Raw genomic sequence first — 16,182 nt, 5'->3', positions numbered from 1 at the left:
AATTTCAAAAAAAGACATATTGATTAGGTCCCACATACTTCAAATGCATTTTTCCAAAAAAAATTCCATGAGAGTTTTATTGTGACAGCTTAAATGTTTATAAATTTACGGTCGCAAATTTCTTGCCAGACATCAGCATTTGTTTCTTTGTGGCGTAGTGAAAGAAATTTTGCTACCCGGGATTGTCGCATGCTGTCCACAACTGTCGCTAAAAGGTGGCTTGCCAACTGTTAGTCCAGATTGTGCCAGATATGTCCATACCCCGACAGGATTGTCACGTGCTGTCCACGGCTGTCGCTAAGAAGTGGCTTCGCTAATTATTAGTCCAGATCGTGCCAGATACGTCCAATCCACCACGCAATGATGCAAATGTTGGTCACCTTTTTAATTGTCGTATTTAGAAAATAGAATTAAATAGAGCAGAAAAGGTCCTCCACAAGTTGGGTGTATTTATATGGAATTTGAGCTGGTCTTCAAGAGCATTTATTTCTGGAGGCGAATGGTAACACAATCGACATCTCAGTAATAAATTTTTTTTTTTTTTTTTAAAAATGCAAAAAAGTGGTGGTAGTGGTGGCCGTGCGATCCAGTCACCATATTTACCCGTAGTTTAGCCGGTGGCCAACTTGCAAGCTCTCTCTTAGAAAAGAATTTGTAAGTTGGCCACCGCCAAGCCTGGCCCGTGCGCATGAAGCTGTTCAAATGCACCGAAAAAAAAATTTCCGGCTGTGGCTCAGGTTCGCCAAAACGAGATAGTGCTTTTTAAAGTCATTAAAATAAAATCCTTCACCCTGTGACGTGAGTTTGCTTCCTTTTCCTTCCTTTTCTTTTTTTAAAAAAAAAATTCGTCCAATGGAATTCTGCCAAATCACCTCTTTTCCTTCCCAATTTTCCTTACCTGAACCAATTAAATTATGCCAGCTCAACCAATTTCTGTCGAAATTTGCAATTTAAACCGTGGCCTTTTGAAATTATGCCACTCAAAACTTTCTTAATTACTTCACCCAAAAAACAATTTTGAACTATGACCACCACCACCACCAGACCCGCCAGACCAGCACAAGAGTCCAGTATTGAAAGACTGCAAGAGAAGGTTGCAGCCCTCACTTGAACTCCGAAATACGCAGCTAGACCTTATGGATGCCAAGGATGACCTGGAATCCACTCAATCGGATCTTGACACAGCTCTATCCAATTTGGAAGAGAAAGAACTGGAGTTGAAAAACTCTAAACTCGCTCTTGCCAACAGTGAGTATGCGCGCCAAGGGACCAAGGCGGAGCTTGATAAGGAGTTATCTAGCCACGCTGAGACTAAGCTCGAACTGCAGAACGTTAAAGATGCCTTTGTCAACTGCGAGCGCGCACTCCAAGAAGCCAACCAGAATCGAGTTTTACCGCGTCCATCTAAAGACCAGGAGATCTTTGTTGTTTTAAAGTTCCAGAAGCCTCAACCATTGCCAGTTGGAGGATTTCGCATCTTTGCTCAACAACGGAAGCTTATCGACGGTAGAGTCAAGCAATTTATTACCGACAACCCTGAGCTTGATGCTATTGAGGTTAAGGAGTTGCGATTTGATCCGTCGCCAAGAGGAGATAATGTCATTCAGCATATGAGGCGCGACAAAGATGCCCCGATCAAGCTTAATAACCGTAGCTTTGTACTTCGAAGCGAGAATAACACTGAAGCTGAGATGATTGGGTATATCACAAAGGTTTTCCATACCTATACTAGGGACGGCCCAGCTGCCGCTGCCAGTCCAGCCACTGCCACCACTCCTGCTGTTGCTCCCAGCCCAGAAAGCGATTAGCCTGAAGGCCCACAGCATTCTGCAATCCTCCAGCCCCACGCTTAGTGGATAGGACCTTCGGTAGGAAAAGAAGACTGAGGAGGAGATGATCGAATATATCACTCGCATCTACAACACCAACACTCAATGACCTCGCGCTGACTGCATTATATGTTATGCACTTTTTAAAAATAAAGAACACAAGATTTTGATTTAAAAATGTGCCTATTTCCGCTTTTATTAAAAAGTCGAGTATAACGTATCTCTCGTCTGCCACTCGCCTGCTCCCTCCCGAGGGCTATCTTTTTATTTTTTAACATATTTACCCGACCAGTTTATCCGGGGCCAACTTACAAATTCTTTTCTAAGAGAGAGCTTGCAAGTTGGCCCCTGGTCCGCAGAGCAAATCCCAAAATATAATCTTTAAATGAATATATATCTATAATAGCTAGTGATGTTATACAATGGATGCAGAGTTTGACAGATTGATATCAACTCAATGGGGATTCCTGCACCAGGACTGGCCCATTTTGAAGCGGAGCAAATTCCACCGTACTGAGATCAAGAGTGTGGAAAATATAGAGAAGGCCAAAGACTTTGTGCAGCACCGTCTGGGCATCGTTCCAGTGTTCTTTTTCTTGACAGTGATTTTTGGCACGAGGAATTATCCTGGCCCTTACAGAAATGTTGAGAAAGGCATCCTAATACTGTACATGTTATTGAAAGGGGTTTCGACCTCTGAGATGAGTGTATTTTTACCCAAGAGTTCATTCCATGATGTGTATAAAGATTTTTTTGGCAGGGAAACACATACCCTGGATTCAAAGTTAACGTCCTGTCTTGCTAACATGTCCTCAAGTATTACCTTGCGTCTGCTCACATCACGATCCATCAACCCAGAGGAGTTCAAACATATTACACTTCACATCGATGGCCATGATAGTCGAGTGGCATACCTAAATGCAGATAAAGCCAGTTTGTATTCATACAAACTCAAAAAGTCTGGGTTCCGCACACAAGTATGCTGTGATATGAATAGCATGATTGTGTTTGTATCACAACCCGCCGAATGCCGTGATTTTAGTGATGGAACCATGCTCTCCAAAATGGCCATTGAGAAGAAAATCGATCGCCTTGACTGTATTACCCTGGATGGAGGCTATTCGCAATTCCTACATGGGATCATTGAACACAGTGACCAACTGGAATCAACAAACTTCTGCTGTCCAGTCCGCAAGACAAGAGGGATAGCATTTACAGACCAGGAAAAAAAGTATAACGAAATGGTTGGGAGTTTTCGTTCTAGGATTGAAAGTTATTTCGGAGAAATGCAGACCATCTTCACCAAATTCAGTCATACTGTGGTGAAGAGGGTATCTGAAAAGAGTATTTTCTCTCTGCAATTTAAGCTATGCTGCCTACTTCTCAATATCAAACGCATGGTTGCCTTACGTAATATAACTATAGAGCCACATCACAGCTTCTGGATGCAAGAGAACTTCGACTATCCAGATGGCACTGAGGCAAACATTTCTCAAATTCCCACTGCTCCAAGCTATGTTGTAGAAATCAAAGATGCTCGAAGCATGTATCAGCTTCAGGATGCTTTTTTAAATCTCGGTATCACTACTACCTCAAATGTTGACAACGATCATGAAATGGGTGATAGCAATATAGAAACTGCATATGAAATCAAAAAGATAATAGAGCACCGAGGAGAAGGGGATGGAGTAGAATATCTTGTTCAATGGAAGGGCTACAATAAATGTGACAATTCATGGGAGCCACTCAGCAGCTTTAATCAGACTCGCGCCATTGATGACTACTGGAACTCCAAACGCGAGTTTTGATCTAGTTTAACTATCCCTTCTTCCGTAGGAATGTGTTATCATATGAGAATTCGGGTATCATGAGGACCGAAAACGAAAGAAGGGATACCACAAGGCGGACATCCGAGCTCGAAACTGATTTGGCCACCCAGATAAATCCTGTTCGAATTTAATCGCACTTTTTAAAAAAGAGATGCCCAATTTGGGAGTGTTTGATATTAGTGGGCTGCAGGCCGAACAGTGTGTTTTAATGAACCCGTAGTATATGTATTGGGTGTTTGGCATTATAATCCGAAGGCAGCAGTGGTGTCTGTTGGTCTGGTTATAGGTTGACCAGCCGCATCAGTGTCTCACATGAAGTCTATCCTCAGATAAGTAGTCAATGTCTTTAATAAATAAATTTTAAACAGCCTATCAAATCACCGGGCAAAAGGACTTCAGCTTTGTGATAGTTAGAATGTTTTTAATTAGATTTGTTGCTCGAGTCTCGCATCTATTCATCAGAATATATTTTAAAAGATTAGTTATGGCAACAACTTACTTTCTGAGAGCCTTCGGATGTAGCTTGGACCTTCGAATATCTTACATTTATTTGTATTTTGGGCAACTTCTCGGGTTCGGATGTCCGCCTTATCAATCGCGGTCGCCGGTTCAATCCACTTATTCAGCTCATTAGCAACGCACGTATCCAATCGATGAAACTCAGATATTTTGAGAACCTTTTCTCCCGTGTCAACATTTCGACTTTTGCAATGGCACCAAACCTTCGAAGCCTTCACTTGATCAGAATTAATTTCAGTAACCCCTCTGCAGTGTCCCATTTCAGTAATCTTCTCGTCTGCTGCCCCAACCTTGTAGAGCTTACACTCGGAACCTTCATAGTTGGTACATTACTTGAAAGAGTATTTGACGACAAACTACCACTGGTTCGAACACTGAGGTCGCTGGAGCTTCTCTATGGATCACCAAGCTCTTGTGAATTCGCCACAGTTATTGAAAGTGTTACAGAAATCCGAGAGCAAACGGTACTGCTGAAAGGACGTTGCATGTTGGAAAGGCTTATGATATTTATTTATCCTAAAGGTAATGCCTTTCCATATGTCGTCGTCCGATTCCTTGATGCATTTTAATTTGGAGATGTTTAAGCTTCTGGTGGACCATCTGCTACATAGTAAGCAACTAATGCTGCCGTTGCGGAAGTTTGGCCTTTACAGCCATTGCCTGGCACGAGCAGAACACCTGGAGGAGATTCAAAAGTTGAAAGCGATGCTTAAAGAGAGATTGCCTACACTGAGGATCAGTACTGTTTAAGAAGCATATTTTGTTGGAAGATCAAAAATAAGTAATAATAACAATAATAAAAATAAAATAAAAAAATAAAAAAGGCGAGTATGGGGATGGGAATGTCTCTTTCGATGATCGACTAATAATCGTGATGTAAAAGCGCCCTTGATGTAAGTTTATTCAGTGTTCATAACATGACATTACTATTCTAACTAAAGTTTCTCTGAAGTAGCCTACCCCACCTTAAGCATTTTCTTGTTTGTTGCCCCCATGCTTCTGGATTCAGCTATTGACATATCCGTGGGATATTACGCCTTTTTATCTGCTTGGCGTCAATCTAATGCTGTCTCAAACGTTTTTTTGAACTTCCTAGCGTCACGTGCCTGCCTAGATGTAGCAGTCACTCTGTTTGTTTTTTGCCTTTTTTTTTTTTTTTATGAGGTCTTATTCTCTATTACACATACCATTGCCTTTTTTTTTTTTTTTTTTTTTTTTTTTTGACATACATATATATATAAATATACACATAAATATTTCCATTGCAGTTCGTTGCTTAATTTATCACAATGTCATTGCAAGTTCAGAATGCAAACAATGTCAAGATTTACACAGTTTCGGGTTCAAAAGGCTCACGGTCCATACCTGACTGGCTTGCTAGACGGAACAAGAAAGCACTCAAGAATGATTTAGGTACCAATCCTTTATCTAGGAAGGAGTGGTGATGAAAAGGAAAAAAAAAAAAAAAAAAAGAAAAAAGACAAAGAAATAGGGAAATAGGGTTAGAGATTCTTTATACTATCATGAAGTTCTTTTTAATAATGCCATCAAGTGTTAATATGATTTTTATTTTATTTTTAAAATAAAAAAAAAAATAAAAAAAAAAAAAAAAAGAATGGAGGCATCGTATCGAGCTCATTCAGGATTTCGAATTCCCAGAAGCATCACTCAAGATCAAAACGACTCGGGATGGGAAATATGCTATCGCTACTGGTAAGTTTTTTTACCCCCGCATCTAGGGTTCAAGTCCTATTTTATTTTTCTGTTTTATAACTAATTTTTTTTATTTATTATTTATTTAAATAAATAAAGGTGTCTATAAGCCTCAGATGAGAGTATACGAGTATTCAGAAATGTCCATGAAGTTTGATCGTCATACTGATGCGGAGAATGTCGACTTTCAGATCCTATCGGACGATTGGACAAAGACTGTACACCTTCAAGCCGATCGGAGTATTGAGTTTCAGGCTCAAGGAGGACTTCATTTCAGAACCAGGATCCCTAAATTCGGACGTTCTCTTACCTATCATTACCCTTCATGCGATCTTCTCGTCACAGCATCCTCTAATGAAATCTATCGACTGAATCTGGAACAAGGACGGTTCTTGAACTCACTCGTCACAGACATCGACCCCACTGGAGGCAATGGAGTCAACTGTGGAGAGATCAACCCTGCTCATTTACTCTACGGATGTGGAACAGATGCAGGAACAGTCGAATTCTGGGATTTGCGTGTCAGAGGTCGAGTTGGAGTGCTGGCACCCTCTTTACCCGAGAGTGTCATGTCCTCCTCCCTCGGTATCTCCTCCATGAAATTCAGAGAGGATGGATTAACGATGGCTGTTGGTACGACCACAGGACATGTGCTCATGTATGATCTTCGTAGCAGTATTCCCCTCTTTGTCAAGGATCATCAATATGGCTTCCCTATCAAGAGTTTGACATTCCATGAGGGTACCCAGGGTGAGGACGGTCGTACTAAAGTGGTCTCGGCCGATTGTAAGATTATCAAGATTTGGGACAGAGAAAATGGCAATAATTTCACATCGATCGAACCTGTCAACGATATCAATGATGTGTGCGTGGTCGATAATTCGGGATTGATGTTTGTGGCGAATGAGGGTATTCAGATGCAGAGTTATTATATCCCTTCATTGGGACCAGCACCAAAATGGTGTTCCTTCCTCGATAACCTCACAGAAGAATTGGAAGAGAATCCTGTTCAGAATATCTATGACGATTACAAGTTTGTTACACGCAAGGAACTTGCCTCGTACGTATATGATTTTTTTTTTTTTCTTTTTTCGTTTGTTTGTTTGTTTGTTTGCTATTGCATTTTATTCAGGTCCTTATTGATAGATGACCGATCTTGTTAATGTGGCTAACTAATGAACGCTTTAATTCTTTGTTGAATATGATAACATATAGGCTGGGATTGGATCATTTGGTTGGAAGCTCTGTATTGAAGCCTTACATGCATGGATTCTTCATTGACCTACGACTCTATGAGAAGGCCAAGGCAATCGCCAATCCATTCGCGTATGCAGATTACCGGGAGAGAGAAGCAAAGGAGAAGTTGGCCAAGGAGGCTGGTTCTCGTATTCGTGCGACGATGAAGCTTCCCAAGGTCAACAAACAATTGGCGACCAAGATGATGTTGGATGAGGCCAAGGCTCGTCGCAAGGCTGCAGCTTCTGGAGATGGTGCTCTTCCTGAGGCGGCCACAGAAGGCGGAGCCCTGAAGGATAGCCGTTTCGCAGATCTGTTCACCAACCCTGATTTCCAGGTGGATGAGGATACGAACGAATACAAGTTGCTCAACCCTGTGAAATCAACTGCGAAGCCTAGCTACCGCGTTGTGGGCGAGGATGAGATCGAGGAGGCTAGCGAGGTTAGCAACAGTGATGGTAGCGATGTGGATTCAGATGAGGATTTGATCCGTGTTAGTCATTACAAGTCAGATCGGGATAATAACAATAAGAAGAAGAAGGCGGATCAAATTACATCGATTCGTTCCGGAGTCAAGGACCGTAAACGCATTCCCAAGATGGAGGCACTCAAGGTACATACACAATATGACAAGACAAAAAAAAAAAAAAAAAAAAAAAGGCGTGAACTCGATAAGGAGTATTTCTAACCGAACTAATTTTCATTATTGATAGCAACGAGCAGGAAACAGTTCAGGACCCGTACTCAAATCACAAGCTCAGAGATCTTTTGCAGAACGTGTTGCAAAGGATAGAGGCAGTGACAATTCAGTCTCACGTTCGACTGCTGGTGGTATGGAGATGTCATTCCAGGTCAAGGGACGTGGAGGCAAGGGTGGTCGTGGTAATACAAAATCATCAACATCATCATCATCAAGGAATGGAGGCGAAAGTGGTGGTGGACCTCAACGCAGAGAGAGAAGAAGTGCTGGGCGCAACACAATTCGTAATCTTTAAATATAGGCCGTTCAAACGCTTTTTTTTTTTTCCTTTTGTTTTTATTGTCATCCGCATACCATTCTTTCTTTTTCTTCATCCCTCTCTTTTTTTTTTTTTTGTAGCAACACAATCATGAAGCATCCACGATTAAACCTTTTATTTTAATTTAATTTTATTTTTTGAATTATTTTACAAAAAAAAAAAAAAAAAAAAAAAAAAAGAAAAGGAAAAGTTAAAGAAGAAAGCTTTTTATGGTGTGGGGACTAACTATGGTATACAGAATAATAATCGGCATCAATTTTTCGAATGCTCTTGGATCTTAAATCGCAAAGGCTAGAGGAAAAAAAAAAAAAAAAAAAAAAAGAAAAGAATTGTATACTTTGTTTTCTTTTTTATTTTTATTTTTATTTTATTTTATTTTTATTTTATTTTATTTTTATTTTTAATTTTTATTATTATTTTTTATTTTTATTCTCTTTATTGCCTTGTTTCCTTCTCCCGATAACATGCCTCGAGTGTCAAGCCCTTTTTGGATTATTGGTAGAAAAAAGATCAATAATTTTTTTTTTTTAAACATGCGGTCTTTGCGGATGCAGCAAAAAAAAAAAAAAAAAAAAAAAAAAAAAAATCAATCGCGGGGACAAAGCTGATTCGACAGTTTACTGTTGTAATCAATGGGTATAGGAGAACAAAGACAAAGAAAAATAAAAAAAAAAAAAAAAAAAAAAAATCGCAGGAATGGAGTTGGGAGCAAAGATACCAACGCAGAAAAAGAAGCTGCCTCTTGAGATATCCATCAAGCAATGTTCTGATTCTATCTCTATTTCTATCTCTATTTCTTCTTCTTCTTTTTTTTTTTTATTATTATTATTTTCAATATGATAGTATTCATGGTGTCACTTGAAGACGTTCTAATCCGGCACGGATCCTTTCAGGGATCGGAACAGGCCGACGACTGTTCTTGTCCACAAAGACATGACAGAAATGTCCAGCTGCTGCCACATCTCCCTGAAGCTGGTTCGGATGGAATACCTTGTCGATATCTGCTTCCTTTACAGGATCCAAGACTGATGTCGCAGCTCTCGAAAATACTCCTGCGGACGATGGAGATGCACCTCGAGTAACCGTATTACCTCCTGCTCCTGCTTCTCCTCCTCCTTCTTGTTGTTGTTGTTGTCGTTGTGTAAGCGAAAGTTTCTTGAAAATACCAACCTGATAGACAACACTGGATCGTCCCAATTTGATCACAGCTAATCGTGCCTCGATCATGTCTGGGAACGAAAGGGAATCAAAATATTGACAACCTGACTCAGCGGCTACGCCAATGGCTGTGCCCTGACTTTGGTTATGTGGGTCTAATCCTGCCTCTTGGATGAGGAATGTGTTTATCACCGTGTCAAAGAGAGCATAATAATAAGTATTGTTGAGGTGACCGTATTGATCATTGTCTGCCCAACGGGATTGGATGTCAAGGGAATAAGGGTAAAAGGCGCGGTCCTTTTTGGTGACCTTGTGAGCCTTTGGAGTGGTCGCGGCAGTAGTGGTAGAATCAGCAGCACCTTTGTTTGAAGTAGGGGAAGATGAGGACGAGGTATAGTTACGATAGAGAGAGGATGTAGAAGTAGAAACAGAAACCATACGAGACATTGGAGATGAAGCTGATGTCGTAGCAAAAGCTTGAGCCCGGAGGTGGGCAAACACCTGGGCCAAGCGATGAATAGGATTCATGATTAGAAAAAATGAAAGGTCGATGAAAATGAGTGAAATGGAATGTAAATATGAGAAAAAAAAAAAAAAAAAAAAAAAGTCAGTGCGCTTTTCTTGACACGCTTTTCTTGACACGTAAAATACAGCCACATGATTGGATACCGTCGTAGCTTAACAAGGAAGGGCGGATGCGCATTGTGCTTACAGGAGCCTTGCAGCTATTGAGAGATGGTTATTATGAAATCATGGGTAGCAGAAGATGCAGATGGAAGGCATTGTCAGCCTTTTTTTTTTTTTTTTTTTTTTTTGGAGGCATTGGCGTGGTCAACTTTTCCAATGTTTAGTTTTTCCAATTTATTGATATTTTTTTTGTCTGGTGTTCTTTCTTTTTTGACCGCCAGAATGAGCGTGATGCGTGATTGGTGATGTGAGCGTTTAATAGAATTCTCCTGATGAATTTAACATCAAGCGACGTTTTTGGAAATTTTCTTTTCACCAACGTGATATCACAGTACCGCAGTATTTTTCAAACTGGCGAAAATAAGGTTCAATTGCCTGTGATGAAAATGACGAAAAAAAAATCTGCGAAAACTCTTTAATATTTATTGCTGATGTATAAATACATATACCAGCAAAGGTAGTTTTTATTAGTATGCACCCACAACACTCAAAAATAAAAATGAATTCCAACCAAAACGTATAAGCTTGAGGATACTGAACCGACAGACATATCGCAGCGCGACATTGATCGCATAGAGAAGCACAACTATACAGCATTTGCAGTCCAGGGTTGTCCTTTCTCAACTTCTCTTGCATTGGTATCACGAGTTATAGGCCTGCCTAGCCTTATTATAGACCTTGGTCATCCATTGCGAAATCGATAACCTCAACCTTGACAGTATAATAAAGTGGATCGATCAGCACAGCTACATCGTCGCCGGAGCCGTGGACAGGAACAGGAGCAGGAACAGGAGCAGGAACGGGAGCAGGGACAGGAGCAGGGACAGGAGCAGGGACAGGAACAGGGACAGGAACAGGGACAGGAACAGGGACAGGAACAGGAACAGGAACAGGAGCAGAAGCAGAAGCAGGAGCAGGAGCAGCGGCTACTGGAGCGGTTGGATGAGGGATATGAATCTGTGGATCCAATGGGACACGGGGAAACCGTCTAGCAGCGCTTCTGGACATGGCGATGGCTTGTTATAATGATAGAAGATATGGATATTGAACAATTGTATTTTTTTCTTCTTTGGTACTTTTTTGTTTCTTAAATAGCCCTCGGCCTACAATAGCGTGAAGGTGCAACAACCTGAGCGAGATCGTAACGTGTTAATTTACATATCTATGCACGGTAACACATGTGCACGCACCTCCCCGTTCAAGAGCTGAGCAACTCTGACACGCACCTCCCCGTTCAAGAGCTGAGCAACTCTGATTTTGATTGGATATTGAGTAGCTTGCTCTCCAACAAAGTTGACAACTTCTTAGAAGTTTCGACCTTGTTATGGCCGAAGGTCAGGGTCTATCAATGACTGACAAACGACAATTGTATAAATATTTATACTTCAATTGATTAAATAAATATATATATTTATATATAATATATATTTATATGTACTCAACATTTGGAAATTAATTCAATAAGAATATGCCGTTTGCTCATATTATTGTAGGTTCTCTTGGCGAAGTAACTTTTGGGCAATAAATACAGACAAAAAAGAGAAATCCTCACAGCTTCCAGTATATCCAAGCATTTTTTTAACCCTTCCATGAACCGATCCCAGCGAAAGCATCCTTTGTATCCTGATGCCGACCATCAAGACTCTAACGATAAAGGAGCCATATCTCCACCCGGCAAGAAAATCCGCATAACAGATTATCCAAACGAAGTGCTTTTGCAAATTATAGGCCATGTAGATGACCCCCAGTCTTGAATAATCTCACGCAAGCATGCAGTATTTTCAGAGATTTGACTGCCCAAATATCTGAAAATACATGTTCAATCGAAAAAAATGCATACTATTCCGCCGGCCCCATGGTCGATCATCTACGAGGGGCCGACAAGGCCTGGAGAATCGTTGACTTGGACGACTATTTCCGCAATAAACGCGACTGGGTAGATCCACAACAATCCTTTTCGGTATCTGGACCACCACGCCTAGTCATGAAGCCGAGTTGAGCCAAGCATATCCAGCCTTTACACATGCTTGCGCTCTCTTCTGATTCTGCTGTTGCTCCTGTATTCTCGTCATAGTCGAACGGTGGGCCTCTAGCTTCGTTGACAGATTCTACTACTCAAATGACGATCGTGGCCTACCTATAAAGGGGGATTTTCAATGCTCATTCCGAGTATCAGCTCATCGTTTATAGCCTACCAAACTATGAGACGCCTCTAGTAATGATTACCAGTGACTTCTGAGTCCATCCTGGGCTTGACCAAAGCGCTGATCCTGAGGATCTCATTGTAGCCAATTGATGGACATTAAGCATTATCCCCACCAACGAGATGAACAAGGACGGATACATTTTGTGTTTGTAGTCGCTTTTGGCAACAGGAGCCCCGCAGGCGTTGATACCGGGGAGAGCGAGCTGTATGTTGTGGATTCATGACAGAAAATTAAGGTGATAGCCATTGGCAACCTTTTTATCTCCTTTTTTTGCTATAGAAATATTATTTGAAGAAGGCACGCCGGCCACAGATTGCATGACCTACCTTCTTATTTTTTTCTGGACACGCGTCGGTTGGGAATATTTTCGGTACATGTCAAACGAAGGGTTCCATATCTCGTAATAATCGATGATCAATAAAAAGTAGCTTCTGCATTTGGGAACAATATTGGGCTTTTGTTCAATTTAATTGGTGGTGTATTCATTGTTCTATCTCTATCACTGAACCATTGATATGCTCCACACGTATTCTTTTTTTTTCTTTTATTTGTTTGTAACAACACCCCTAAAGGAGCGTTCGATATCGTTGGGTGTTCTACAATGAAACAATTTTGATGGTTTCGTATAGTATCGCCACAACTGGGGTTCTATGGTATTTCGTTGAATGCACGCTCGATTTAACAAGAGACACGTCGCCTTTAAGTAACGCACTACCACCACTCCTTGTTCCATTATTTTGATGAGGCTCTGTTCATGCTCTCATACAAAAGCGAGCACTGAGAGTAAGAGACAGAGGCGATCCTCACGCAAATCTTATGGATGATCAAAGCTGTATTAAACGACCGAGAGAAAAAGCATAAAGTGTAAAAATTAACAGTTGATACTCAAGGCGCGGTTATTGACGATGAAAGGAGAATTATAGTTGTAATAGCAAAAAAATTATGAAGAGGCAAAATCTGAAAGACCAACAATTTACAGACACAGGGCACCAACTACAGCTGGCTTTCGTGACTGCAAAATGAAAAGAAATGGTTTCAAGTCTACACTCTCATGTGCTTTCATTTCTTCATTCCCACTCACATACAACACACATTTACTTTTGTTTTTCAACTAACTATGGAGGAACACGACGAAAGAACAAGCCTTGTCCGTTCAAATAGTGCCTTGAACGGCTACAATGCTGGGAATGCTCCCCATCACAACTACAACCATCCGCCGCGCACCAGCGAAGACCCTGGCCGACGGGACCCTCGGACGTTTCTTACCCAAGTCCAACGAAGTCTTGCACTCTTTCAGGGCTGGGCAGCCAAGGTACTTCACGAGAGCGAAGATTCGTCTGCCGTGAACTGGGTGCAGAACGCACGGGTCGCCAGAATGTTTATGATGATTGTCAATGTCATTCTTGTGGTGAGTTTTCTTTGCTTTGTATACCAGTTTTCCCACGCCCATTATTCCTCTCTGGCTATCCTATTCTCAACAAGCCGACTCGCTACCTTCCTTCTCTCCTCATGTATGCCATCTCTCTCTCGCCTATGTTAGGTTTCAGCTTTTCTTTTAATGGGTGTAGAAATAGTAGAGATGGTGTTACGTGAACCTATTTTGGATTATCTGCTTCCAGAAAGTGAGGTTACAATCTTTGCCGCAGGTTTTGCGATTGTGGCAGGCGCCTTTGGATTTGCGGTCGCTTACAATCTCTTAGTGGAAGACACTAAGGGAGGAGATAAAAGGGACAATGACGATGGTCGTCGAGGCAACGGCTCTGGTGGGAATGGAGGGGATTTAGGACCAAGGACCCCGACTCCACCACACTCCACCAATATTATGCATGGACGCAATAGTGACTCTCCCATAGCCCCACAGCAGCAGCAGGCCAGGCGTCCAAGAATCATGTTCACTAAAGCATCTGCTTATCTGTTAAATGGCAACGCCATCTTCCTAGCTGTGACCCTAATGTTTTTTATAATCTGTGTTACACAACGGTCGGGTCATCTTTCACAGGTAAAAAAAAGCCTTTTGCTTTGGGTTTTTTAAATGAATGCTACCTCTTTTGATATACTAGAGTGACCCTGTTGCTACCTCTTTCTGGTTTTAACAATAGATGGGCATTGAGCTGAATAATGCCTGGACTGAAGCGAATCGCCACCGCACAAAGCTTATTAGTGACTTTGAGCTCCGTCATGAATGCTGTGGCTACAACCATATCTCAGATAGACCTTTCCCGCCTATAGCCCCAAAGGGCTCCGAGAAGCCCAAGGACCGGACTTGCAGTGAGAATGACGCTTATGGATTCAAGGTGGCTTGTAAGGCTGATCTTACCAAGGATTTTGAACGATGGCATAAAGGAATCCGAAATCTTTTGCTTGGCCAAGTGACCATACTGGTAAGCTTCTGAAGGAAAATACAGGACAAACCAAGGAGGGGGACGTAAGGAATAAGGTATAGCTTCTGAATTGTGCATACTAACTTTTTCTCCATTTATTCCTATGCTAGCTCCCACTCATGTTGTTAGTCATGACTCTTTCTGCAATCAACTTCTTGAAACTCAGGGGCTGGAAGCAAGAAGAACTTGAAGACGCAAAGACACAAGCAGAAGCATCAACAATCGTGCCGGTGGTGAATGGAAGAGGGGATACTCAGTATGAGCGCCCTCTACTGGAGGACGCGAGTCCTCGCAATGGAGAGACACCGTTCCTGGTCAATGTCGAGACAGAGCCAGCGAGGTTTACTCACGATCGCCCTGTGGTGCAGCCGAGTTTGATCTAAAGGGGACTGTGGCAGCAAGCGGCCCATGTATCGGATTTATATTAAGGACAGTGGAAAAGGAAACGGATGTAGTTTGAATAGTAAACAAAACAAAAGATTCAAATTATTGTATGGGGATTGGAAGCACTGTTTACATGAACAGATTTGACTCGTGTTCAGGAACTGGTTTTGAAGCAGAAGGTTATTAGTCTTGTCAGGGAACAACAGCTGAAAAAGGGCCTTTTTTTTTGTTAATCAAGGAGAATGGGTTCAGATGTCACTCTTTGTTTCAACAACTCTAGTAAATCAGCATTATATTAGAGGCATTCGTTCATCAAAAGGGAGAAGGGGAGGGATGTTGTTGATTGTGCTTATTGCTTTTTGAAGCGAAAGTGTGAGTGAACATATATTTGATCGTCCTCCTCTTGCTGAGAGGGGCCTTGTTAATGATCTTGTACAGCGCCTTGTACTGGACATATTGGATATGTGTGGCGTATCCGATAGTTGCTGCAATGGATGCATTTGCAATATGATATACTAAACTATAATAGAAGATATGCATGGATTTCCTTCATGTCATCTCGCAAATTGTTGCCTATGCGTGTCGAATGCTGAATGTAAATTAACATTTGTATTATTTCAGCATTCAGTTAGATCATTTCATTGAACAAAGATTATAGCGCAAAGCTCTGTTTCTTTTCTATCAATAATAAGCATTTGCACAATTATTATTCGTCCTTCGGTTCTCCTTGTCCTTGCTTTTTGTGTAGAGCTTAGAGCTTATTAGGAATAGCTTATTGGATAATGTAAACGAAATAGAACGCGTTGATGGCCTAGAAGAGTTCGATTCTGATCATGACTATGGGGTGAGGAATCAAATTCTGACTGGGACTCATGGAACGTTGACTGTAATAACTATTCGAGTGAGATGTCAGATTCCGACTCAGAAATAGAGCGTGAATCACCTGCAGCTCTCGTTGAGGCCATTGATATCCATCCTACAGCAGATTTTGATACCAGGGAAAGGTCACTCATGCCGGATGGTTCAGAAAGTTCAGAACTTGACGAGAGGATCATTGCGAAGGCCAATGAAATAACAACTAAGATTTTGCGCTCGGAGGTGCATGGTTATAAATGGATTAAGTCAACTCTCGATGATGAAACGATCAATGTTATTGTAAACGACTTCCATAAAGAACCGTATGACTATCTGCCTCGAGTTTTTTACGTGAACGAAGAGGA

At 41.4% G+C, this 16,182-nt stretch overlaps 7 protein-coding genes across 7 annotated transcripts; 5 read left to right on the top strand and 2 right to left on the bottom strand.

The window, feature by feature from the left end:
• The first annotated feature begins 820 nt into the window (after positions 1–820).
• On the top strand, positions 821–1,992 carry BCR41DRAFT_355944 (hypothetical protein). Its single transcript, XM_022024555.1, has one exon. It carries the CDS (start codon positions 1,137–1,139, stop codon positions 1,806–1,808), a length of 672 nt encoding a protein of 223 aa, XP_021880292.1. The 5' UTR covers positions 821–1,136; the 3' UTR covers positions 1,809–1,992.
• Positions 1,993–2,893: 901 nt separating this feature from the next.
• BCR41DRAFT_307541 (hypothetical protein) lies at positions 2,894–3,637 on the top strand (the record flags this gene model as incomplete). The annotated part of the gene is made up of 2 exons (XM_022020863.1): positions 2,894–3,073; positions 3,173–3,637. 2 exons carry the CDS (start codon positions 2,894–2,896, stop codon positions 3,635–3,637), a joined length of 645 nt encoding a protein of 214 aa, XP_021880291.1.
• Positions 3,638–3,647: 10 nt separating this feature from the next.
• Positions 3,648–4,664, bottom strand: BCR41DRAFT_371634 (hypothetical protein; the record flags this gene model as incomplete). The annotated part of the gene is made up of 3 exons (XM_022026619.1): positions 3,648–3,775; positions 4,158–4,490; positions 4,583–4,664. 3 exons carry the CDS (start codon positions 4,662–4,664, stop codon positions 3,648–3,650), a joined length of 543 nt encoding a protein of 180 aa, XP_021880290.1.
• A 726-nt stretch (positions 4,665–5,390) lies between these two features.
• BCR41DRAFT_324030 (WD40-repeat-containing domain protein) lies at positions 5,391–8,175 on the top strand. Its single transcript, XM_022021530.1, has 5 exons — positions 5,391–5,590; positions 5,792–5,890; positions 5,990–6,950; positions 7,106–7,739; positions 7,840–8,175. The coding sequence occupies exons 1-5, from the start codon at positions 5,467–5,469 to the stop codon at positions 8,119–8,121; spliced, it is 2,100 nt and encodes a 699-aa protein (XP_021880289.1). The 5' UTR covers positions 5,391–5,466; the 3' UTR covers positions 8,122–8,175.
• Positions 8,176–8,848: 673 nt separating this feature from the next.
• BCR41DRAFT_355942 (HotDog domain-containing protein) lies at positions 8,849–9,892 on the bottom strand. The gene has a single exon (XM_022024554.1). It carries the CDS (start codon positions 9,829–9,831, stop codon positions 8,992–8,994), a length of 840 nt encoding a protein of 279 aa, XP_021880288.1. The 5' UTR covers positions 9,832–9,892; the 3' UTR covers positions 8,849–8,991.
• A 1,953-nt stretch (positions 9,893–11,845) lies between these two features.
• Positions 11,846–12,133, top strand: BCR41DRAFT_397361 (hypothetical protein; the record flags this gene model as incomplete). Its single annotated transcript, XM_022028886.1, has 2 exons — positions 11,846–11,950; positions 12,065–12,133. 2 exons carry the CDS (start codon positions 11,846–11,848, stop codon positions 12,131–12,133), a joined length of 174 nt encoding a protein of 57 aa, XP_021880287.1.
• A 2,053-nt stretch (positions 12,134–14,186) lies between these two features.
• BCR41DRAFT_98183 (hypothetical protein) lies at positions 14,187–15,107 on the top strand. The gene is made up of 2 exons (XM_022031110.1): positions 14,187–14,578; positions 14,689–15,107. The coding sequence occupies exons 1-2, from the start codon at positions 14,297–14,299 to the stop codon at positions 14,959–14,961; spliced, it is 555 nt and encodes a 184-aa protein (XP_021880286.1). The 5' UTR covers positions 14,187–14,296; the 3' UTR covers positions 14,962–15,107.
• The last annotated feature ends 1,075 nt before the right edge of the window (positions 15,108–16,182 follow it).

The sequence above is a fragment of the Lobosporangium transversale genome (genome assembly GCF_002105155.1).
Source record: "Lobosporangium transversale strain NRRL 3116 chromosome Unknown BCR41scaffold_24, whole genome shotgun sequence".
In the NCBI taxonomy this organism is placed as follows: domain Eukaryota; kingdom Fungi; phylum Mortierellomycota; class Mortierellomycetes; order Mortierellales; family Mortierellaceae; genus Lobosporangium; species Lobosporangium transversale.
Note: the sequence above shows the minus strand (reverse complement) of the source record. Positions and strands in the feature narration are given on the sequence as shown.